Source organism: Capronia coronata, assembly GCF_000585585.1.
Source record: "Capronia coronata CBS 617.96 chromosome Unknown acBCG-supercont1.3, whole genome shotgun sequence".
NCBI classification, from domain to species: Eukaryota; Fungi; Ascomycota; class Eurotiomycetes; order Chaetothyriales; family Herpotrichiellaceae; genus Capronia; species Capronia coronata.
In genome coordinates, this window is record NW_006912895.1 from 2,092,677 (window position 1) to 2,117,014 (window position 24,338).

Below are 24,338 nucleotides of genomic sequence, written 5' to 3' on the forward strand. Positions count from 1 at the left end.
ATGGACGCTGCTGTGTGGTCCGGTGCTGGTCGGGTGGAGCTCGTTCTCGAGGCCGGGCGGTGATCAGTGATCGGTGCTGGTCTGTTGTTGTTGTGTTGTTGTTGTTCTCTGGAGATTTGTTGATGGAAACAATCGATAAAGCAGATTGGGGAGATCAAGGCTTTTGAATCGAATTCACTAGTCGGTCGGTGTTGGATAGGGGATGGGAGCAGGGGACAGTCCGTGGGGAGGGTAGGCGTGTCAAAGGGAATTTGCAAGCCCCAAAGGTGCCCATTGGAAGTATGAGCCCACGTCAAGCCAGAGGGAGATGAGATTTGGATGTTCGTCTCTGAGAGCTGCGTAATTGGTCAGGGCCGTTGAGCATGGGGGATGGGGTTCAGTATGAGGTCCGTGTCAGGCTCTGGTGGATGATAGAGCGTTGGGACCCATATCAACGACGACGCGGCTGAGCATCTTACCTGACAGATGACGGCGCGTCACGACTACTTCTGACCGCGTCAATGCCGTTTTCGGTGCTCTCGACTGAGAAATAATCTTAAGAAAGCCTTAAAGATGCGAACTGGACAGCTCTCGACAGCTCGTGACTGCTGCCGGCAATCTTGCGTCTGGCGGTTCTGACGGTGAAGGCTGCTGGAAGCCGCGATTGATGACAACAGGCGCCGACTTGCATATAACGATATATAGACGGTCTCCATCCCGCCGTAGTCGAGTTTTCATCTCTGACGTTGGGAAAGGAGAGCATCTCACCTCAAGCATCACGAACACATTGACATGACGGTGGTTCCAGTGACTGGTCGTTCTGCTGTATGATACGAGTGTAGATGCTGGATGAAGTCGCAGCAGATGGTCAGCAACTAGGTAATTCTAAATGGCAGCTGTCTGCCCCTGTCTTCTCGCTGTCGTTCTGTCTGTTGCTGGAGAGCGTTGACAGTGGCGGGTCTGCACGTGATCCACTCTCGCCCAAAAGGTGATGGCGCTAAACCCTTTCCGTTGGTCTCTGCGATGAATTCAGAATTCTGGACCTTCAACACCTGGAACGCTGCCTGTCTGTTTCTGGTGCTGTGGATGAATGTGATGGATGTCTTTGCGCTGCCTACCCCTACTCTAGACTGGAGGTATCACACTCTGACCTTTCTCGTACTGACTGCTGCTACATATGCATGCGGTAGTCGCCCAGGTTCGGTCTCCATGTCTCAACAGGACTACTTCACAATCCTCATCGACCCCCGCGAAATGTCTGCGAGCCTGAGGCCCAATCTCGTGCAAGCAGTGGTTATGGACACTCTGGAGGTGGACACCAACATCCGCCCCTTGTAGGCGCGTGAGGTGATGGGCGATAGCAATATAAGAGACGGTGATATTCCAGAGAAGGGACATGGAGCATTTGACCTGGAAAAGCAGAAATAAACGATTCACTTGCAACTGAAGTCTTCCCGCCGGATGGCCAACTCGAAGCCGCTCTTGTCGAGTTGAGCCACCGGCAAGGTGTCGGCCTCTCGATTCGGTCTAGCCAGATCGTTCCCAATGTTTATGAGGACCCTCAAGTGGAATGTTGTTTTGAATATGGCGTAAGCAGATGAGACTGCTGTTTGATGCGTGTGCTATCCTCGAAGGGATTATTGACCGTTGCCAGGATCGAGGTCGAAGGCTATATACATGCGCATTTAGGTCCCAATCGCATTCCATTGCCGTGCTCGCATCCAATTCATCAGCGGTATCGTTAGAAGCGCGTGCGATTGGAAAGGCCAGTTCACTATGGTAGTAGGTGACACCGGGGACTTGACATTATCAGCAAGCGCGGCGACGTGATCGACTGTGAAGGTCTCAACAAGTTGTGCGAGAATGGGTTCGTCGTCGCCGGCACATCTCGTCCCGTCGTTGTTATGATAGCAACCTATCGAGCAAGGATGTAAGTCGTCTATTCTCCTCCCTTCTTCCACCAGGAAGAAGCGGTAATCTATGTGGCCTATGGTACCATGGCAGGAGCCAACCAGTAACCCAGGAAAGTTGGAAGGTGGCAACAGTCGTCCTCGCGGTGGTTGCTGTGTTTCTCGTAGCTTTTCACGACTTGAAGCTTGCAATGATGTTATATACTTGTCGCGAGGCTGGTGTTGGACCGTTGCGACCTCGACAATGAATTCAGCCAGCCCAAAATAGCCACGAAGATTCGCAATGGAAAATGGGCTGGATCCACGAAGACTCTGCGCCACAACATGAAGCGGGCGCGGCTGTGAGATGCAGAAAGACCTCATAGTCTCGACGTCCCCTGTCCCGGCAGCTGCAAACATCTTGAGATAAGCGGCCTTATTTCTGATGTCAGGCCCGGCACCAGAAAGAAGAATTCTGCCGTGTATAGGTAGATTGTCATTGTAACGGGGCATGCCAGGGAATCCCGATGCTTTAGGTTTCGCATTCGGGTACACTTCAGTGAAAGTCCTTGCACCCCTTGCAACGAGCCTCCTCTCGAGCTCTTGCAATTTGAATATTGTAGTCTCGATCGCGCGGCTCTTTTTCTCTTCTCTTCAAGGCGTTCTTCCTGCTCATGCTCCAGAGCCCTCAGCTTTCCCTTGTACGTCTTGGTCTGTTGCTGACGAACATTGCGTCTTGTAAGTCGTGACCCTGTGCCCAGTGCTGGCACCTACCTTGGCTGGAATCGAAGTGGTCATCTTCCTTGCCCAGAAGCTCTGGTTTCTCCATGTCATTGGACTTCGACGGATCCAAGAGCACTTGCAGAGACTTGATGCCTGAACCGGCTCAAATAGTGAACAACTGCCATATGCCGTCAATCGCCGCTTAAGGAGCTTGTATGTTAGTTTTGGGAGGACAGCAGAAAGAGAGAAGAGCAGCCGGCACGGTGTGGGAAGGTCAAGTTGCAGAGCGTAGCTGTGATGTTGTCATTCGCGATTAGATAAGATTAGATAATACAGAAGATAAGGTCGTTATCATTATCATTATCGATAAGCATTTCAACGACATCGGCCGGAGAAGGTGGATAAATTTATTTTCAATGAATGATGCTCAAACCATCCCATGACTCCCATGCGACAATTCCTCAGGCTACACAGCAGCGATCGTTCAGTCTTCAACGACCCTATCACCAGACCATAGATCTAAATGGTTCTGGGCCTGCGTGCAGCAGCATCAGCAAAAAGGCACGCCGCGCCGGTCTGTCAGCTCCTGATCCGACCACGCTCATCAAAGTTTGCGACCTCGAGTGCATTTGCCGGGGTCCCGGTCCCGGTTCCAGTCTCCAGGGTCTCAAGAACAGCATTCTCCTCTCGACGCGAAATAACTGCGCGCCTTTCCAAGCCAGCATTGTCGTCAGGAATCTCGACCAAATCCAAAGCATTTCGTGAACCCTCTCCGACCAAAATGGCCAACGACCACATCCTCACGCTATCCTGCCCGGACAAGCCGGGGATCGTGCACGCGGTGACGGGGATATTCGCACAGAACAAGCTCAACATCCTCGACCTCCAGCAATTCTCGGACCGGACGTCGGAAAAGTTTTTCATGCGCGTGCACTTCGGCCCTTTGGAAGAAGACACCGAGGTCAAGTTCCTGAAACCGGCCTTCGACGCGCTGGCCCAGGAGATCCGGATGGACTACGAGCTGCGGCCGATGGCGCAGAAGCCGAAAGTGCTGATCATGGTGTCCAAGATCGGCCACTGTCTCAATGACCTCCTGTTCCGCCAGAAGACGGGCCAGTTGAGCATCGAGGTGCCGGTGATCGTGTCGAACCACCCGGACTTCGAGCCGTTGGCGCGCAGCTACGGCGTCGCGTTCCACCACCTGCCCGTGACCAAGGACACCAAGGCCGACCAGGAACAGCGGATTCTGGCGCTGATCCGCGAGCACGACATCGAGCTCATCGTCCTGGCTCGGTACATGCAAGTCCTCTCGCCCAAGCTGTGCGAGGCCATGTCTGGCAAGATCATCAACATCCATCATAGTTTCCTGCCTTCCTTCAAGGGCGCGAAGCCTTATCACCAGGCTTTTGAACGTGGCGTCAAGATCATCGGCGCCACTGCCCATTTTGTCACCGCCGACTTGGACGAAGGGCCGATCATCGAGCAGAGGGTCGCGCGCGTCGATCACAGCATGACGCCCAAAGAGTTGGTTGATGAGGGCAGCAATGTCGAGAGTCAGGTCCTGGCCGCCGCGGTCAAATGGTGGTCAGAGAAGCGCGTCTTTTTGAACGGCCACAAGACTGTCGTCTTCAACTGAGTTTGGGCCTTGTGGCGGTTGGAAACCACTAAACTAAAAGCGGGCGGCCGGATCAATTTCCCTTCTCCTTTTTCCCAGAGATGTAGCATATCCAAGGTTTTCGAAAAGTTTCTATGCCAAGGCATACAAAGACCGAAATGGAAAACGAAAAGGAAAAGGTAAGAAACTTGGACAGAAATAAATAGATTGGTGGGACGCCAGACAGAGGCTGTTCACATATCCTCATATATCATATATTCTCATATACTCTCACATATCTGAACATAGTGAAGCAAATCACATACAAGAAATCTGAGGGCAACTACAATTCATCCTTGACCTCGTCTCCAGTCTTCGACGGACCGTCCTTCCATTTAGTCATTCCCACCGAATCCTTGACCATCAGGGCCAGAATGTCGACCAGCAAATCACTGGCAGCAACACTGGTGACCTCGGCGGCCGTATCGTACGGCGGACTCACCTCGACGACATCGGCGCCGACCAGACGGACACCCTCGAGGCCCTTGATGAAGCGCTTGACCTCGCGCGTGGTCCAGCCGCCGGACTCCGGGGTCCCCGTCGCGGGAGCGATACTGGGATCCAGCACGTCGATATCGATGGACAAATAGACCGGCGTGTGTCCCACGGTCTTTCTGACGCGCTCAATGATGCCCGGCATGCCACCCATGCCGGGCTCGTCGATCTCGTGGGCCTCGATGAGATGAAAGCCCACGACGTCCCGGTCGATCACGTAGTCCTGGGGACTGAACAGTTTGGTGCGCAGGCCGCCATGCACGGAGGTGCCCTTGGAGATGCAGCCCTCGCGCGCGGCGTGCCAGAAGAAAGTGCCGTGCGTGATGGCGCTCTGTTCCGACACGATCCCCGTGTACCCGGCGTACGGGTCCCACGTGTCGAGATGCGAGTCGAGATGGATCACGCTGATCGGCCCGTAGACCTCCTTCAGACTGCGCAGGATGGGCAGCACGATGCTGTGGTCGCCGCCGAGACTGAGCACGCGCGGCCGCGGCCAGTTCGAGCCGGCCGCCGTCGTCGTGTTGTGCCACAGGATCTGCCGGTACCCTTGTTCCATCTGCCGGAAGGCGTGTTGCGCGTCGAACGGCGTGATCGGGATGTCGCCGCAGTCGACGATGTTGAGGTTGCCCTCGGTCAACGGATCAACCCCCCACACTGTGTTGTAGCTGCGGCCTTTCTTCTCGCGCGAACTGGCTGCTCGGATCCCTCGTGGGCCGAACCGCGCTCCGGGCCGGTAGGAGGTCGACGTGTCGTAGGGGAACCCGACGATCGCGATGTCCATGTCCGATCTGTGCGCCGCGGAGAAGCATCGCTGCCACGGCAGGTGGGCGAACGTCACGGGCTGCGAGAAGGGCAGGTCTTTGTCCAGGTCTTCCAGAGGGAAGTCGTAGTTGGGGCCAATGTTGATGCGCGAGATTGGGGATTCGGTTTGCTCATGCTCATGGTGCGCATGGGCTGCACAGCTTGTCATGAGCGACATGCCCATTGCAGCAAGGGCCAAGCAGACTCCTCGAGCCATAGTGACTGATGGTCGGTATTTTTACCCAGTGGCTATGTGTGATCCGGCCGGGTTGAGTCCCGTGGTCGTTGTCAGGTCGGTTGCCAGTTGGTAGAGAGGTTATAAGGGTACAGGCTCGAAAAGTCTCCAGAATGCAGACCGGAGAAGTTCTGCAGCCTCTAGCCAGTGGCCATGTCTGGTTTCTTATACCACAGGGCCCCTCCCAGGGGAAGATACCTCTCTGCTTTCTGTGTGGTGCCGTCAAAATGTTTACGAGAAAGTCGTCGTTGAAGACGGACATGTCCATCGCTCCATCGCTCCATATTGAAGCTGTGAGCCTCGAAGCTCCCATCTCCGTCTATCCCAGTGAGATATTAGCAGTTGTTCCATAGATGGTGGAACTCGTACTAGTATGGGAAGAGACGTTATAGGCTATGCTTGAGACTGGAAGCAGTGGATAGACTCGGCAAGGTGATATGGGTCCCTTTTTACCAGGAAGGAAGTGTCCTTCAATACAGCCGCTCGGCAAGAAGGAGTGGATGGATGGATACTCTTGCGATGATAATGAAGCGATCATTCATTCTTCTTGGGAATGTTCTTCGTTCATGGCTCATACTCGATTAGGTCTGAGTCTTGTGGGATATTCCTCTCACCGGTGCTCATACTCAACAGTTTTCAGAGGTAATAATGCTCCCATGATCCTTCCTCGTATCGCCCTGGTTTTCAATCATAACGATAACACATCATCGATCCTCTGACAGCAGTATTCCGAGGGGTATCGTGAACTCCTTTTCCTTCACCCGGTAGGATGTGTGGCCCTACCAAACGCCAATAGTCGCCTACCTATGCCATGCTGTCCACCTTGGTCCCGAGTATCCAACTGGGACGTCTCAAGCCTCGTCACGGTGGTGACTGCCAGAAGAACTGTTCGTCTTCTTCAACTCCAGCATTGGAGCATCGAGATGGCACTTTCTTCTTCGAAACTGGTCTCGCCGTGGTCGTCATCTGTCAACGGCGGGTCAAGTCGATCATCCGAGTCGACACTTTCTTCTTCGAAACTGGTCTCGCCGTGGTCCTCATCTGTCATTGGCCGATCAAATCGAGCTTCTGGACTGACACTTTCTTCTTTGATCTCGATCTCATCATCGCCATCTGTGCCTGGCCGATCAAATCGAGCATCTGGACTGACACTTCCTTCTTTGAATTCGATCTCGCCATCGCCATCGTCCTCGCCGTCTGACACTGACTGATCATGTGGGGACTACACACGGATGGTCAGACAATCGGCCAGAACGGACTCCAGTCCAGCTCGATCCTGCGCGCCTGCGCCCTCCCAACCATAATTGTCATTGTTGTCGACGTCCATGGGATCACTGGCCGGCTCGCCAAGGCCATCACTGGAGGCGTTGGCATACTCCTGACTGGCGCGCCAATCCTCGTAGTCGTAGCCTGCCGACGCGTTGGTCACGGTGGCTCCAAGCAGAGGCATGGCATTCCAGGGCAACGGTCCAACCTGCGCCGTGAGTTGGAGGTCGGGCATGCCCATCGGTCTCCTCGAGTAGGCCACCTCGGATTCCGTCGGGAGAAGATCATCGGCGAGGGTCCGCCGCAATCTTCCCATCTTCACTTCGGTGGCTTCTCGAGCGATCTTCTTCTGGTAGGAGCTTGTCAGAATGCCGCCCGAAGCGCTGTTGTCGTATCTCGGCCCGTTCGATCGAGTTCGGTCGAAGACTTCGCCCAGGATGCCTTTCAAGTAACTTTCGGCGGCAATGCCCACGAGCTCGGCGCACTGCACAGAACAACCAGACGAGACGGACTCTTCGTAGCAGATCGGGACGATCCGCGCGTGCAGGGTCGGCGTGTCGGGGAACTCGAGGGTTTCGCTGAACAGTGGCTGCAGATATCTTTTTCTGATTTCCAGATCCCAGTTCGTTTTCGTCAACCCTCCAGCGCTCCCACTGACCTGCTCTGGTGCCTTGATTCGAAGTGCATTGTAGTAGTCTTCGTACGGCGTCTTGCGCGCCATGGCCTCCTCTTCCGCCTTGTCATTGGCAATGGCTTTCAGCCGCCTCCTATCCCGCGGTGGCAGAGCCATCACCTCCACCTTCAGCCGCTGTTCTGCCGCATCGCTGGTGATGGCCGGTTTCGAGGATGCGGCGACCGCCGACTTGTCGGTTGTCGCACTGACCCATGCTGCCAGTCCTGGATCGGGAGGATCTCGGCTTGTATTGCACAGGATGGCGAGGACGAGGGAGTTGTGGGCGTGCTCTGACTGCGGGGACGCGTAGATGAAGGCATCGCACAGGTCGCCAAACTCTCTCGCATTCAATTCACCTGTTTTCCTCTGGTTAGAACTCTTGTCTAGGGACTGTCGTTGCAAAGACAGGCAGGAGTGGTCTTGACCAACCTCGAATAAATCTCGTTATTGCATCGTAGTATGTTTCCCAGTGGTGTCCGATCAACGACTTGAGTTCGGTGTACAGCGGTTCGAGGTCAATTCGAGGGTAATTCTGCGTCGGTTTCGTGGGTTTCGACGAAGAACCAGGAGGCACCTTCGTCGTGCTGTTGACAGAGGTAATTGTATCTGATCTCGTAAGTGCCGCTGGGTTGAATGTGTCGTCGAGGGTCGCCATGTTGGCGAAAATGTGCCAGTGGGTGGTAGAGTCAAGGCACGCGCACCCACAGCGCTGCACAGATGGAGATGCTGCTCATCCAGTGCAGTAGCAGTCTTCTTCCTAATAGCACATGGTGTTTCCAAAGTTGAGGCGACGAATTGATACAATCCCACGGTGTGACCTGCGGCGCGCAGTGAGGGCAGCAAAAAGGACTGCAAATGGGATGAAGTCAGAATGAATTGAATGGATTCGGCCCACACTGCAAATGGTGAAAGCAGCCTCGACACCGCCTTGAATGAATGCAAGCCACCACCACCGAGAGAGTCCTTCATACGTAGCAATTGGCTCTATCGAAATGTCATGGGAGGACGCCTCTCGATGTTCGAGTTTCAATCTACAGGACAAAGAAATCTAACCGGCTGCAGAGTCTGGCGCAAAGGATCTCGGCTGCGTTCAGCCTCGTGGCCATCACCCCAACCTCCGTACGAGCATTTCCGTTTATTGCATTTCAAGCTCTATCTCAATCTTTACGCAATTTTCACCTTCCATTTCTTGACTGTGGCGTCCGCACCGGTACTGTAGACGGTGTCTTCTAGCCACACAACGCCGTTGACCCCTTCTTTGTGGGCATTGGTCTCCTTCACTCGTTTGCCAGGTTCCTTCAGACTCCACGCAAACAAGTTCGTGTCCAGGCTGCCAGAGACCGCCCCTGTGCTGTCCGAGTTCCATGCAATACAGGTGATTTTGCCAGAGTGAGCGTTCCATCGATCGGTCACAAGCTCAAGTGAGGCGGACCCCGTAACAAGACCCGTGATTCCCGTACTGATCTTGTAGACGTAAATCTTACCGGCCGCAGTACCGGCAGCTATCATATTCCCGTCTGGGGAGAACGCCAAGGCGGTCACAGGAGTTGCAGACACCTGGTCGACGACTGCTGTCTGCTTGGGGGCTTTTCCTGGCACCACAGAAAACAACCGAAGGCTCGAATCCTGCGCGCCAATCGCAACCGTACTTCCCGAAGATGCCAGAGACGTCGGTGTTGACTTGAGTGGGAGTTCGCCGTCCTCTTCTCCATCTCTGTAGACGATGACGCTTTCTAGCTGAGCGACAACAACGAGGGCATCGGAGGTGCATGTTAGAGCCTTCGGCTGTGACGACAGTTGCGTCGGCTTTCCTGTAAACGTCTTTGCGCCGGCATCAACTGTCCTCAAAGAGTCGTCCCAGCCCACCGAGAACACCTGCGGGTGCTTGTCGGCAGAAGTGGCGGCAAGACCGGAGATGATATTGGTGTGACCGTCGCCTTCGATTGTCTCAGCATTACCGCTAGCCGCATCCCATGCGCATAGACGACCCTCATAGCTTCCAGTCCAGAGTGTAGCACTTCCAGCCTCTCCCGAGGAGGTCAGAGCCGTGATGTTCTTTTGATGACCGGAGATAACCTTGGTGGGCTTGCTCGAGCTGGTGTTCAAGTAGTTGAGATCACCGCTCAACGAGAGGGAGATGATCAATCCGTCTGGTCTGCCTGCCGGCCACACCACGCCGACTTGTTGGTCGGAGACGGCGATACCATCACCGAGATCCCAGGAATGGGTGACTTTGCCAGCGTCGACGTCCCACGTTTTGACTGTGCGGTCAGCCGAGCAAGTCACCAATCTCCTCGAGTCACTGGACCAGGAGACACCAAAGATGCTGCCCTTGTGGCCGTCTGTGCTGTCCACGATCTCGGTCTTGACATCTCCTGTCTTGCCATCGTAGATGTATATCTTCTTGTCACCACCCACACTGACCAAATTGTTCCCGTCAGGGGAGAAGGCCACTCCGTAAATGAAGTTGGTATGATTTCCCCGGCCGGGAATACCGTTGAATTTGAAAGGAGCCCCGTGGTAGAAGACCAAGTTCTTGTCGTCTCCTCCCGTTGCTGCTCGCAATGGCCGTTGTTGTCGTATGCTGACCGCATTGACCTGGGCCGAATGACCACTGATCTCTCCAACTGTATTTCCAGAGTCCGCCGTGATGCAATGACCGAAGCGCTGTTTCCCATCTCCCACAGCTATAATCCGTTGGCTGTCACCGTCCCAAGCGATGTCATTGATCCGGCCGGAGATGATGGCATATTCGCCCTTGGTAACTCCTGATCCATTGGGCGAGCAGTCCCAAACTCTCACAACCCCCGAGACATCGCCTGAAGCACAATAGAATCCGGACGGGGAAAACCGGGCAACAGTAGTGGCGGCTGTATGCTGTGTGTACTGAGAAGATATGGCAGGAGTGTCGATAGACCGCAGAAAGATCGATTTGTTCGAAGCGTAGGCTATGCGCTCGCCCTTGGAATCGGCAGATAGAGGGGTAGGTTGGCCTCTCGTCGTGGTCGGGAGGGCGGCATAGATGCCATCTGCGCCAGGTCAGCACGTCCTCAAATGATACAGAGCTTGAAACTACCAGGTGTTATGGACATCATTCTTCATATGCCTTGGACAAAGGCGAGTGTATACTCTGTAGTGTTTACAAGTTGCACTGACGGAGAAGTGCCAATGGTCGAAACATGGAACCGCGCCTGACGTTCACTGACGAGGCTGAGGCCAGACTGGTCAGGCACTACCGTTTTAATCGCAACATTGCTCGATGACATTAAGTGATCAGGATTTGGTTTACTGTACTATACATGTTACTTCTCCTATTTGCTACTCCTGATCTCCGGGTCAAAATTATGCCATGCGGTTTTGGGAAGGCGTTTGTGCCATCTGAGACGGTTGTTCATTCATCAATATTGTTACATTTATATCGCTATACCACCAAGTTTAAATTTAATCGGCGCCATATGTGCATTCGATCTTCCATGTAGGCTCTTCCGAGTCGCTATGCATGCCCACCTTAACAATGACTTGCTCACCGATACTACCAGTCCCGTCCAGTGTCTGAGTAGACCTCTTGAGCCATTCTCAAGTCTCCCTCTTCACGGTCGTAGCAGCCAACGGCGGATTGTTCAGGAGGTGAACCAAAAGTCTACCTCTACAGCACTCTTTTCAAATGTTCATAAAATTCGATCCAACTTCGCTACGACGCGAAGACTCTGCCAGAACTCGTTCTCTTTCCTTCCATCTCGCTCTTGATATACTCCGGATGTCGATGGACGCTGGGCATCAAGCCCAACGCGATCGCTCTTCGGATCGCTTTCGCGACTTTGCGCTGGTTGACTGGACGTAGGCCGGTAGAGCTGGAGTGTCGGATACGGCCCATCTCGGTCATGTATTCGGACATGACAGAGAAGTTCTAGCCCATTGTTAGCAACCAGGGATCATAACCAAAGAGAAAGAGGTACCTGCCTTGTATAGACTGAGGGGATTGATCGATAAGGCGTCAAAAGCGTCGGTCGTGGGTCGATGTCTCTTCCTCCATTTCCGAGCTTCGGCACCACTCAAATCATGGGGAGCATAGACATCTCCAACCTTCCATTGGCGCGGCAATTGTCGTTGAATAGCATAGTTTTCTTGTTCCAGCAGCTCCTCTCGCTTGAGGCTCATCAACGTGGTAGCGGCCGTTCGTTTGAAGGTCTCTGCTTTGCGTCAGACTGTGAACTTTGGCATTTCAAGGTCAAGTGATACATACGTCCCACCGCAGATGGTTGCAAAAGATTGGACGCCTGCCTTAACTGAGGCCCCAGGCCAGGGGCGAGTCGAATAGACATTGCTGACAGTCTGGAAAATACCTTAGGAGGTGATCTTGCGAGCAGTAGACAACCGCATTCAACCATCGCAGGCTTGAAGGACAATCGCATTCAATTGCAGGTCGCAAACTTGCCAAGGCTCACCTCGAATTTGGAATGAGGTGTTGCCGCCTGTTCCACTGACACCATAAGGGCCAAATCTACTATAGGTAATTAGGTAGCAGGACACGGCATTCATATTGAGCGCAGGACGTTAAATAGTGCATTCCTGGATTAAAAGGACAGTATATACATAACTCGACCACTACAACAATTCCTGCAAAAAACGCAAAAAAGGAAATGAGATGAGCCCCACCTGATTTGCTGAACGAATGTTAGCGAAGATCAACCTAGATGAGAGGAGTAATACATACAACAGATAACCTTTCGATCTGGAATCGAACGCGCTGCCAGTTGCGCCAGGGGCCCTTTTCGACTCCAATTTTAGGATACTCAAATTATCAAGCTAGAAATAACTAGGTAAGTTATCTGGACCCCTGACGCCAAGCAAGGTCTTGACGCGTGCTCTGTCATCTAAAGGTTACCTAGGTACCAGGCTAAGCACTCTTCAAGTTCTGATCTTTAGGTATTCTCAACGGACGGATGCTTTGTTTACCGTGTAGTCAACTAAGCATCTTAACTCGATGTAGGCCCTAGGCGCTTCTCCTGCCTATAACGAACAGCTCGACACAATCAAGGTGCAGCCTATTTGTTACCTTGATAGTGCAATTCACTTCTCAAATGCCTATGAAGCGTGATGGTCGTTACGGGTTCGATTTGCTGATCATCTCGGTACCGAAACATGGGTTATTACTCCCATCCCAAAAGTGGTCTTCACCAAACAAGCGGTGCTTTTTACCAGGACTGAAAATGTACTGTCTGTCATACGACATCTTCTAATCTCACAAACGTGCTCACAAGGCCACATAGTTGGAGGGAGTCGGACCATGGTTGAAGACAAAGCCTCGCTGGAACTACGGACATTTGCGGCCTCTGTATATCGAGATAGCTGTGGCATGAAAATAGTATTAGGCAGCGTCCTCTGGCCGAGGAGGGCTGTGCAGGGAGTATTCTGGACTCCTTGTCACCTTTCCCTGCTGCCATCAGACTGCGCTTCAACTAGGCAAAGATTGAAGGCAGCCGTTTTGCGAGTATACACGACAGTAGTGCCTCTCTCAACGGCATGCCTTTCACAAGACCCGCGATCGAGGGATAACCGATAGGCAACTGCCCTCTCCAGGCTGTTTGGAGAGCCGACTCTTCAATAGGAAGATACATTTACAATAGTCATGAAACAAGTCAAGATCAGGAGCCCTGCCTTCTACAGTGTTTCAAAAGAGACAACCTTGATCGATTGCCTTTAAGCAATACTGGCTCAGGCTTGTCAAAGGCTTAAACTATTTCTCTAAACCGGAGCTGATGCCTCAATGTCGGCATACGGGAGGTCATGAACCATTTTGGCAAGATCTTTTGGGGTGATGTGTACGTATGAATGGGCACGTATGGAGGGGCAAGTGTGTATGATTGTGTGACTGTGTGATTGTTTGAGGAATCATTGAGCATGAGCAACTATTTCATAATGAGCGTTTAGGCGGTAGCGGGTTGACATGCGAGTGTGTGCCACAGAGATTTGTATAAAAGGAGCTCGGAAGGAGCCTACTGTCTTATAGACCAAATTCTCACCATCTTCTCTGGCACCAGATTTCCTCCAGAGGATTGCCTATGCTAATATACTATAAAGTATAGGCCCTGCTACACTCTAACCGTACTTCACGTTCTGTCAACCATTCTTGTGTTTTTGCGTGGCAATAAACATCCAATTTGTGTAATATATATCTATATATTTATGCATATATGTGGCAAACCTGATGGCGTCCCTGTTAGGGGAACTAGACAAGCACGCTTTGAAGAGTAACTTGTATTGTGAGGAAGAGTCAGGGCCAATTGGTTGCTACGACTACTTAGACGTAGGCTCATCGAGCAGGATAAGAGGGAGCATGAGGAGAGATATAGACAGGTCCATGCTAGCCTTAGATGGAGTAACAGAAGAGATGAATTAGGAAATTTAGCACAAATCTGGTAGATAAACAGGAGAAAGTTGGGTATACATGATGGTATTTGAAGAACAGCTCAAGATCTTTGTATTCTCCAGCCACTCTGCCATTTCTGCTAGCTACTATGCTATTGAAGTTGGTAAACTAGGTAGAGTTGAACTGAACAACCCGCAGGAGCTAAGAATCAGCGCATACCCTCTTCCTCCTCCTTGTCTAGGCAAGTTGACAGGGCTCTCAAGGGCATAATCTGCCGGTCAACGCTGGTCTCCGGATGACCCAGAGACATGAGTGTCGGTCTTGTGTGCACCGAGCATGTCTTTCATTCTCAAATTGACGGCCACGTCCCTCTTGACCCTTCGTATATGGGCGCGATACGCAACAAACAAGATGGCCCCAAGTATGACGGCGCCAGCAATGGTTCCAACGACAATGCCAGCGATGGCACCTCCTGACAAGCCGCTGTGGTGGTGAGAAGAAGACAACGAGGGGGAGACGGCTGATCCCGTTGAGGTACTAGACGCCTCGGAGGCTGTGCCGGTCGAGGTTGTCGTGGGTGCCACTCCTGCGGCGGAGGTGGTGTAGGACGTGTCTTCAGTCACGTTAAAGCACGGTATGCTCGTTTTGAAGTCGGACAGAGCCACGTACTGGATGTCGGCGCACGCGTAGTATGTCTCGTTGGTGTTGCCGTCGAAAGTTGATGTGTAGGACAGCTGCAAGGTGGCATTGGACCCCGCGGTGACGCTTGACGGGGGATTGGGCACCGAGTAACACTCGTGTCCAGGCTCGATCTCGGGGAAGTCCTTGCCAGAGACGAGCGTGGTGAAATCCGAGTTGCTGGTAGGATCTAGGCAGAAGCGTCCATGTTCAGTATATTTCGGCTCAAGAAAAGACTGGAGATGTCTAGAAGGGAACTTGATGATCTCACCATTGTTGTAAGAGACAGCCAGGTTGACTGAGTAAGATTCGTCTTGGAGAACGACGGCTACAGCGGCGTTGCCTGATCACATCGGTCAGCAGCTGAGCAGCACATGTGTCCGATACTCATTGCGCGGCCGGCATGGTTCAGACTCAAGACATGGAAGATTCGTACTTAGTGGAAATTGCGTTCTGTTGCTAACCCCCGCAGAGCTTCCACATGGAGCTGTATTGTCCCATGCTGCGGAATATGCTCTGTCTGGAGGCCATAGGAAAGCAGCAGGTCCCATTGTACTGACCTCCTGCGCCATGGCCGATTGCAGCGTTGCAATGGCTACAGCAAGAAGAGAAGCTAGTAGAGACATGGTTCGGCGTATACCAGGCAGTACAGGCTTAGCAATGTTGGAATGATCTCGTCAGCAAATATAGAATGAAGGGTGACTCACAGGGACGGGTAACACCTCACGCTCGGTCACCTACCTTTTATATCTTGGGGTCGTAGCGTCGTCCCATAGAAGATTCTGCAGTTCTGTCCTCAGAAAAGGCAGTACCGCCACTCTGGGATGCTTGTACTCAGGAAAATAACTGGTTGCCCGATTGTGAGAGTCGACCAGGTGGCTGGCGTCTGTACACTAGTCCTCCATGAGACCCATGCACCCTCTGCTCTCGTGAGTCTCGTCTGTCTTGTCAGGCTAAAAAAGCGGGTAGTTCATGCTCCCCGGCCAATGATACCGCGGGCGCAAGTTAGTTGCTTGCCATTTCTGTAAGCGAAGACGGGACCCAACTCTTGCACAAGGACTTGTAGGAGGGTAGCGTCAAACCTACTGGCAACTGCAGATGTTCGAGTGCCGCGTGTACAAAATGGGAGCGCCCGTTTCTTCATTCATACCTGCAGCACAGCATTCTGCCTGGTCACGTCCCTTCCACGCCAGATGAGTAGGAACAAATAGAGCCACGCAAGTCGTTGTTGTCGCTCTGGTGGGAAATGCCGTGAAGAAGGTGCTAGCGGAAAGACTATTGTATATTGAAGTCCACGGAAGTGGAGTGATAGTTTGATCAGATAAGATAAGATACCAATCAGCGAGAGTGGAGCTGCACAAGGCGCCCATGCCATGCCTCATCGGTGATTGTCAGTTGACTCCAAGCATTTTTCGTCCGTTGTCGGCATGGTTCAAGTTGTTGAAGGGAAGCATTTTATTGTACGAATCAAGCATTCTAGCCGTCCTTGTTCGGAGCTTGACTGTTGCGTGTTTCGGCTCACTACAACCCTGAGGCTCCACATTCCAAGTTGTTTCTTGCTCTGGCTACGAAATACCAAATCGGAAATCCACATTTTGCCACTGCTATCTTCAAAGCTTTGCATCTGATACCCCGATCAGGATCTCTGGGAAGCTAGATATGAAGCAAAAAGTAGTTTACCAACTATTTGCGGACTGTATACGGCCTGTGCAATAATCAGATAAGATGAATCAAATCAGATAAGATTATGCAGCCACCCGCATGCGGACTTCAAGTTGACAATCACAATCCCGACTCCACTCTTCTCCTCTACCATGTGTCTATTAGCTACAATTGAGGACATCAAAGGACTCTGCCAGAGACTACACGGAGCTGCCTGGAGCTCCCGATGGCTGATGCACAAGTACTGATAGCTTAACGATAGTACTCTTACAAGATTGAGAGCTTCGGAACCATCCCGTCCCGTCCATGCAGCGATGTTGCCAGGCCACTTGGTCAACACAGTGCTAGGCAAGACAGACGCTCCGATGAGGCTCCGAACTCCATCAATGTACCAGCACGAGACCACAAGCTTCTGCCAGTGCACCCCACGGACGGTCCGGGAATTGAGAATTTCAATAGTGCGAGCAAGGCTGCGCCGCTTGTGGTAACTTGCGAGTTGCATGGTACGTACTTCGCTCTGTGGCTGCAATGCCAGGCATCCATCGCTTTGATTGCCACGAGTTCGGCTTCTCCACTATCAAACCTCGTCTATGCGTGGTACGATCCTCAGGGATCGCGCACGTACATGCCCGAGTAAGGCAACCATATTCTATCGGGTATAAAAGAGATCCAGGGATACCGAGTGCAGCTGTCCAGCTCTGCATCTCAAACCTCTTTCGTTAACATTCAAGGTACTACGCTACATTCCACGTTCGTTTTCCCCCAGACACAAGTTGTTGTGTTTCTGCCACGGTCGCTCTCTCCATCATGCATATCACCGGCACTACCTTGTTGGCGTTCGCGACACTGTCGCTTGGCCTCAGCATCCCTGAGGATCTCGAGGATGTGTTCAGATTTGTCAAGCGTCAAGACCTCTCGCCTGGAAGTCCCTTGTATGAATGCCACGCGCACTGCGGTAAGTGAATGATACCAGAGATGAGCTATGCTGGCGGTATAAAGCATGGTGACACTAATGCCTGCTCTATTCTAGGTGGCGTGATTGTCGATGCCAGGACAACCAACTACTGCACCAACGCGACCTACACGACCGATCTCGCGGACTGCATGGATTGTGCCTTGACCTACGACATCTGGCAATACTATGGCACCGACGTGGCCAAGGCTGCTGAGGCCTGCGGCGACAACGCCACTCCCAGTCCCTCGACTGCAACAGCTCCCGCCGCAGCAACAACCGCTGTTGCGTCTTCTGCTGCTGCACCTCCAAGCTCCAGCGCCGCCGTTACATCTCCTGCTGCTGCCCCTGCGAGTTCGAGCATTGCCACTACATCCTCTGCTGCCGCTGCAGCTGCGACTTCGAGCGTTGTGTCTACTTCCGCTCCTGCTGCCCCTGCAAGTTCCAGCGTCGCTGCTTGGTCCTCTGCCAGCGCCAGCGCCACCTATGCTATATCTTCCGCCGCCGCCACGGCTCCCACGGTAAGAACTCTCCCTGCGTCCCGCCCCTGGCCTGCACTTGCTGATACTTCCTGCAGTCCGTCGCCGCCACCACTACTGGTGTCGCGCCAATTAGTACTTACACCGGTGCCGCTGCCAGACTTGGTAGCGAGAATCTTCTGGTGCTTGCAGCTATTGGGGCTGCCATCGGTGGTTTGGCTTATTAGACGGAAAGCCCAGGCTGTCCCACGCCGGATTCAAGAACCGCGGAGGGTGCAGACTAGCAAGCTTGTGGTGAGTTAGCCCAAGTTTCCGCTGTGACACTGCGTTGGGTAGCGCAACGTCGGAAGGTGGGGGATGGTGATTTGCTGAAGAGCATAATGTATTTTATTCGAGTGCAGTGAGAATATTAAGGCAAAGCAGCCAGTAATATATAGTATTCGTCAGACATGCTCTACATGATCCGTAAAACAGACTCAAAATCCATAAAGATCATAACTCTATAATATAAGCCAATCGACCTTTCAGTCGCCGTACGTAATAAGTACTTTAGTCTCCAACTGGACGCCCTAAGCCAGTCAGATAAATGGAGTCGCCCGCACGTATTGGGCCCCCTTGGCCGACCATATCTAGGGATCTTGGGCTTCATGTCCATTTAATTCCATTTTTCGTGAATGGGAATCAGTACCGCCGTTGCCTGCAGCAGCAAAGCGCCCAGCAAACTTTGGTCGACGAAAAGAGGCATTAAAGACGTGAGATCTGTGACTGGCTTTCATACAGACAGTGAAATGGGAGAGCAAAGAGACATTCTACTTGTTCGCTGCCGGTGTAGATACGGTGCCTAGTATAGAGCAGAAATCCATATCTTTTGTTTCTCAGGCGAAGGTAGGTCACCTGTATCATGTTGTGTTTCCTAAGCTGCCGGCCTATACTCTGGGTAGACGAGCTGCCCAGCATTCCAAGAAGGATATAACAAAACACCCAAAAAGGGGGGAGGGAGCATTTGTGGATGACAAGGTTGAAGTATTTTAAATATTGATTGGGCTCGACTCCTTTCTTTTGCCTCTATCTTATCTCTTGGCACTACCCCTTAGTCAGCTGTATCCACTCTACCTCGAATCAGGCAATCTGATTTGCTCCCCGCAATTGGTCCCCTACTAGTGGTACTCCGGATCTTCATTGGCTATCTACCACAGTACTGGTTACTTCATCTTAGTCATGATAGTGGTAGTGGACTGGCAGCAACTCATTGGCTTATTGCTACCATCCGGTGAGGCAATGAGGTCTATCTCCCAGGAATGACTGCACTGCGGCGATGGACAGGCTTCAAGACTCGCAAGTTAGTCCCATACCAATAGTCAGACTCATACTGCCGGTGGATATTCGAAAAGCTCCCTTTGCAGGAGAATGCTCCTCAAATGTCACTTCGTCATGACAAACTGTAAACGATGAACAATGACGTGCATAAGCTGATACATCAAGAGTCTCAGACCAAAAGCTGAGGGCTGTGACTGACTTCGAGGGACGCCATCGAGTCTGGTATGACGATGGTCATGCACTGGCAGTGGTGGACTGGGACTGGGATTGCCAGTCTACCGAAATACTATTGTTTAGGTGGCCGGGGACTGTTGGTGACGAATTTCAGCCCTTATAGTCATACCTCAAATGTCAAACGTCAAACCTCCTGTACCTCCTGGATTGATTTGAACATCGAGGACCTACCTTAGCTTTCTGTCGTACAGCTTCGAACAGTACTGCAAGAACAGTCCCCGAGATCCACGATTTCAGATCAGCAGCAAAGACTTGTAGCGCCTCTGTTCCGTTCCCCGGATCATAACAGAGTCGTTCACCGGTAGTAGTATTCTGCCTCCGAACTGCGCAATCATGTCGTCTACTCTGGCGACGGTTCTTCGTCGGACACCTGCCATACCAGCGCTGAAGACAGACACGATCCTGACGTTCAACACCCTTTTTCGGAGCCGTCAAGTACAACCGCAGACGAAGAGATTCTTCGCCAGTTCTCCCGGAGAGCAAGCGCCAGCTCCGGAGGGGTTGCCTGGGCATAGGAGTAATAGCAAAATGCCTCTGTAAGATCAGTCCCAGGATCTCTTGTCGGGTTTGAAGTGATGCTGATTGCTTTTGTTTTCGTCTTCTAGAGTTGCGTTAGGTGGCGTCCTCGCCATCGTCCCTTTCTACTATATCTTCCACAGCAACAAGGTCGCCGGGTCGGAACATGCCAAGATCCAAGAGTCTCGAAGGAAACATGGAACCTCGAACGAGACGAGAGACCCGAGAGATAGCCCCGTCAAGACGCTGGGGCAGCAGAAAGCCAGAGACGGGAAGTAACCCAGGAACATGTTGGAGGGCAGGATGAGACTGAGGCAGGGAATGCGGGTGTCCAGCGGAACATGGTCAAGGAAGAGCGTATGGAGCGTGTTCGGCTGTTTCCTGTGAGAGAGCCGCCGGCATTGCTGGCTGGGGCTGTTGAAACTGGAGCTGAGCATGTGCTTCTGCATGAGCGGCCGAATTGTACAAAACAAAAAAGATATCAAATGTCGGAAGCCACGTTGAAAGCACACATGGCTGGATATTAGGTAGTGGGAAAAAGCTTGCCTTGGATCAGAATGTGATAAGCAAAAGCTTTTCGACTTTTCCAACTCCCGCTGATCATGGTTTGAACTTCCCATGTTGAGCTCAGAAAAACTCGGGCCAAAGCACCTTCTCTGAAGGAGGAGGAGGTCGGTGCTCGCATGCGTCAACCATCATTGTAAGCAGGACATGTTTCCAATGAATATTCCTCTCAATGTTGGTGAATGTTGAATGACTGGAGTCATGCTCCACTTGCTGCTTATAGCTTGGTTTCTTCTTTTTCTGCTCGGGTCAGGAACAACCACGAAGAAGCAACGCGCCTACGTGGGTAGGGTGCTTACTAACCGAACAACGAGATGTCTCGAGCTAGATAGCCTGCTTTTTCCAAATTGCACTTCTTTATCAGTCAATCGGCTGCCTTCGGATGGTGTGGTGTCCAATGTCCATCGCCTAATTGGTCACGCCTCGACTAACGAGTCAAGGACTTGAAAGCTCCTGATCCTGATCGAAGTAGGAGTGCATGAAACACCCTGGCCACATTCACATTTGCTTCGAAAGTCCAGATCGGCTCTCCTCAGATCTCCGAGGAAAGTATGTTCCAACTACTGGGCAAGGCAATAACCATCCTTGTACCACTTACCAGCAGGCAACATCCACATCCTAAAGTCGTCAACGTCAACATTGAGCATGAGACCTCGCCTGTATGCTCCACAATGATGAGGACCGACATGCATACTCTGGGGTTCCCGTCTCCTTGCTTTCATCCTGCCCCATCAGCCAGAAAGAAGCAATGTCAAGCTTGAGACGAAGCCACGGGAATCTATGGAGCCCTTGATGCTTGACCCGAGACTCGTCTGCACAATTGGCCCGACAGGAGAGATAGGCGCAAGGCTTGGCTCGCCCCGTCAACCTTGGCCCGCTTCTGGCAGGATATGGAGGACTCCACTGATAAGAGCGTCAACGGTCAACGAGGCTCGCTCATTGAAGGGATGACTGGCCTACACTCGTGTTCGCGTTGTTGGATTTATTTACACAGCGTAACCCTCAGCCAATGTCGTTGCTGAGATCTCGCTACACGCTGTGATATCAACCGGGTTCAACCCCAGCACAACCACATGAAACTCGGCTCTCTCCTCTCTTTCGAGTCAAGGGTGCAACACACCCCGGCATCACTGACTCCAGCTCCTGGCAGTTAGGTCCTCCTGGCACTGAGATTCGCTTCGAGTCCGGCATGTTGATGTCTCGACAAGAGTTCCTCACGAGACCGAAGTTGCTTTTTAGCCCGACAGATGCCTCAGGTGACGAGGACCTCGCGTGGGGATGGAGGTGTCAAGAGAAGTTCTTTTTTTTTCCTTCCATGCATCCCTAACCCCTCCTGGGGTCCCTTGATGCGGTGCCGAAGTTATATAGGTAGATTCTCCCTTCTCGCCCCTGCGTGTCCTTCTTCTCCCCTTCTCGTGGCTCTAGCATTGAGCGTATCCATACCAGAACCGTCTCTCAAAATTCAGGCCCGCAGCCATGGCTACCGCACCAGCTATTGTGAGTTCTCGAGTCCGTCGTGCCTGTCCCCGTGGCTCTTCGCTGACATGCCTGCAAGCCGACCTTCAATCCAAGCATGCCCAATGGCGGCAATCCCAAGGAAATCGACGTCAACGCGCCCTACGTCGGCCTCGAGTGGGAATATGTCTACCAAGTGCTCATGGGTTGCTTGGTCTTTCTCATTGTGCCCGGGATCGGTCTGCTGTATGGCGGCATGTCGCGCCGAAAGTCAGCGCTTGCCATGATCTTTCAGTCGATGACGGTCATGGCAGTCTGCACGTTCCAATGGGCGTTTTGGGGCTTCACCCTTGCATTCTCTCGCAACGGCGGCCCTTTCATTGGCGACATGACCAATTTCGGATTGATGGATGTGAGTCGAGTCCCGATCTCGAGGGGTCAGAATCGACATGCTAACTGGCGCAGGTGATGGCTGCGCCGTCGTGGGGATCCGCGGTGATCCCTGACATCGTCTTCTGTTTCTACGAGTTGATGTTTTGCGCCTGTGCCACCATGATCGTGGTCGGCGGATCCTTCGAACGAGGTCGCATCATCCCCTCCATCATCTTTGGCTTCTGCTGGGCAACGATCTGCTACTGCCCAATCGCCTACTGGACCTGGAATGCCAATGGCTGGCTGTTCACCTTGCCCGCTCTTGATTTCGCCGGTGGTGGCCCGGTCCACATCTCTAGCGGGACAGCAGCGCTGGCGTATGCGCTCGTGTTGGGCAAGCGAAGCCGTTATGGCGAAAAGCACATCTATAAGCCGCATAACGTCACCGTCGTCTTCCTCGGGACATCCCTGATCTGGTTTGGCTGGTTCGGGTTCAACGGCGGTTCGGCTCTGAATGCCAGCATTCGTGCCATGATGGCGGTGTGGAACACCAACATGGCAGCGTCCACTGGTGTCGCCGGTTGGGTGATGATGGACTACATTAAGCACCGCAAGTTCTCGGTCATTGGCGCTTGCGAGGGTGCTATTGCCGGTCTGGTCGGCATCACGCCTGCGGCTGGCTATGTCTCGGTGTGGTGCGGAGCCGCCATTGGCTTCATCACGGCCATCGTCGTCAACCTCTTTGAGAATGTGAACGAGTGGATTGGGATTGACGATGGACTCGAGGTCTTTAAGCTTCACGGTATCGGTGGTATGGTTGGTGCCTTCCTGACCGGTATCTTCGCGAGTGCGTCCGTGTCCTCTCTCGATGGTGTCACGCTTGCCCCCGGTGGCATTGACGGCGTGGGCAGCCAGATTGCGCGTCAGTTGGCCGAGATCGCTGCCATTGCAAGCTGGTCTTTCACTCTGTCGCTTATCATGCTCCTGATCCTCAAATACATCCCCGGCCTGCACTTGCGCATCACGGACGAGGCCGAGATGATCGGAGTCGACCTTGATCAGTTCTCCGATGAGGCTGTTGGCGACTGGTCAGTCTATGCGGACGAGGCCACCGGTCGTCAGGTTTCCATCACTCAAGGCGTCCATCCGCCAACCACGGGGGAGGTGTCATCTCCCTCCTCTGGATCTGCTACAGAAGAAAATGTGGAGCCCAAGACCCAACCGAAGTAGAGGTCCAGGGTTTCCCGTTGTTTTTCCATTGTTGGATAAGTCTGGCCGTCGGCCCAGTATGTTTGACGTTGAGTGTATGTCATGGCGTAAGGGATGTGCTTTGAATTTTCCCTTAGAAGGTACTAATCACCTTGACTCAGGTGTACTTTTGCTTCATAGCTACTCTTCAAGACTTTTCTTTTCATCCCACCTGGCCAATTGTTCATTGCAGCAGAGGGACGTCGGTTCGAGCACAGACTCCGTCATTCGAGAGTAATATATCATCGCAGCTCCATATAGACCGATTGGTGATCTTGCACGTGAAGACGGGTCAATTGTAGAACCAACAAGAACAATATTGACGTGCCAAAGGCATGGCAAAGAGGCGGCGTATGTCGCGGGATGGGTTGGTGGTGAGTCGGTGGTCAAGGCTGTCTGTCTGTCACATGGCGAGCTGAGGATTATGAGGGGCGCAGCCTGATGGTTAATTGTCGATGTCATACGCTGTTTATTCTCCGACTGAACGAATGTTGAACTGAACTGAACTGCGGTTACACACACACACTCACTCTCCCCTCATTAAATACCTACACACTACCTACAGTATCACAAAGCCCAAATACGCCGTGCGGTGACACGAGATCCCTCCGGGAGACAGAAATCAGACTGTACAAACGACCCGAAGTCTCCAGCAATATCGCTTCCTTCCTCCTCCGAGTTCGCGGCAGACTCACAACTTGAAGTTACCCGCAGCATCATATACTCCCGGGAGCCTTGTTACTTGTTGTCTTGCCTGCGGTTGTGCCTGGATCGTA

At 52.6% G+C, this 24,338-nt stretch overlaps 10 protein-coding genes across 10 annotated transcripts; 4 read left to right on the forward strand and 6 right to left on the reverse strand.

The window, feature by feature from the left end:
- Positions 1-3,372: 3,372 nt before the first annotated feature.
- A1O1_04076 (formyltetrahydrofolate deformylase) lies at positions 3,373-4,227 on the forward strand (the record flags this gene model as incomplete). The annotated part of the gene is made up of 1 exon (XM_007724973.1): positions 3,373-4,227. One exon carries the CDS (start codon positions 3,373-3,375, stop codon positions 4,225-4,227), a length of 855 nt encoding a protein of 284 aa, XP_007723163.1.
- Positions 4,228-4,528: 301 nt separating this feature from the next.
- On the reverse strand, positions 4,529-5,758 carry A1O1_04077 (agmatinase; the record flags this gene model as incomplete). Its single annotated transcript, XM_007724974.1, has 1 exon — positions 4,529-5,758. The coding sequence occupies one exon, from the start codon at positions 5,756-5,758 to the stop codon at positions 4,529-4,531; it is 1,230 nt and encodes a 409-aa protein (XP_007723164.1).
- A 1,240-nt stretch (positions 5,759-6,998) lies between these two features.
- A1O1_04078 (uncharacterized protein) lies at positions 6,999-8,370 on the reverse strand (the record flags this gene model as incomplete). Its single annotated transcript, XM_007724975.1, has 2 exons — positions 6,999-8,071; positions 8,145-8,370. The coding sequence occupies 2 exons, from the start codon at positions 8,368-8,370 to the stop codon at positions 6,999-7,001; spliced, it is 1,299 nt and encodes a 432-aa protein (XP_007723165.1).
- A 509-nt stretch (positions 8,371-8,879) lies between these two features.
- Positions 8,880-10,807, reverse strand: A1O1_04079 (uncharacterized protein; the record flags this gene model as incomplete). Its single annotated transcript, XM_007724976.1, has 2 exons — positions 8,880-10,744; positions 10,792-10,807. The coding sequence occupies 2 exons, from the start codon at positions 10,805-10,807 to the stop codon at positions 8,880-8,882; spliced, it is 1,881 nt and encodes a 626-aa protein (XP_007723166.1).
- Positions 10,808-11,406: 599 nt separating this feature from the next.
- A1O1_04080 (uncharacterized protein) lies at positions 11,407-11,610 on the reverse strand (the record flags this gene model as incomplete). The annotated part of the gene is made up of 1 exon (XM_007724977.1): positions 11,407-11,610. One exon carries the CDS (start codon positions 11,608-11,610, stop codon positions 11,407-11,409), a length of 204 nt encoding a protein of 67 aa, XP_007723167.1.
- Positions 11,611-11,633: 23 nt separating this feature from the next.
- Positions 11,634-12,037, reverse strand: A1O1_04081 (uncharacterized protein; the record flags this gene model as incomplete). The annotated part of the gene is made up of 2 exons (XM_007724978.1): positions 11,634-11,905; positions 11,959-12,037. 2 exons carry the CDS (start codon positions 12,035-12,037, stop codon positions 11,634-11,636), a joined length of 351 nt encoding a protein of 116 aa, XP_007723168.1.
- Positions 12,038-14,363: 2,326 nt separating this feature from the next.
- Positions 14,364-15,389, reverse strand: A1O1_04082 (uncharacterized protein; the record flags this gene model as incomplete). The annotated part of the gene is made up of 3 exons (XM_007724979.1): positions 14,364-14,953; positions 15,035-15,106; positions 15,200-15,389. The coding sequence occupies 3 exons, from the start codon at positions 15,387-15,389 to the stop codon at positions 14,364-14,366; spliced, it is 852 nt and encodes a 283-aa protein (XP_007723169.1).
- A 1,843-nt stretch (positions 15,390-17,232) lies between these two features.
- Positions 17,233-18,083, forward strand: A1O1_04083 (uncharacterized protein; the record flags this gene model as incomplete). Its single annotated transcript, XM_007724980.1, has 3 exons — positions 17,233-17,380; positions 17,456-17,898; positions 17,955-18,083. The coding sequence occupies 3 exons, from the start codon at positions 17,233-17,235 to the stop codon at positions 18,081-18,083; spliced, it is 720 nt and encodes a 239-aa protein (XP_007723170.1).
- A 1,657-nt stretch (positions 18,084-19,740) lies between these two features.
- Positions 19,741-20,202, forward strand: A1O1_04084 (uncharacterized protein; the record flags this gene model as incomplete). The annotated part of the gene is made up of 2 exons (XM_007724981.1): positions 19,741-19,924; positions 20,024-20,202. The coding sequence occupies 2 exons, from the start codon at positions 19,741-19,743 to the stop codon at positions 20,200-20,202; spliced, it is 363 nt and encodes a 120-aa protein (XP_007723171.1).
- Positions 20,203-22,060: 1,858 nt separating this feature from the next.
- Positions 22,061-23,544, forward strand: A1O1_04085 (uncharacterized protein; the record flags this gene model as incomplete). Its single annotated transcript, XM_007724982.1, has 2 exons — positions 22,061-22,354; positions 22,408-23,544. 2 exons carry the CDS (start codon positions 22,061-22,063, stop codon positions 23,542-23,544), a joined length of 1,431 nt encoding a protein of 476 aa, XP_007723172.1.
- Between the last annotated feature and the right edge of the window lie 794 nt (positions 23,545-24,338).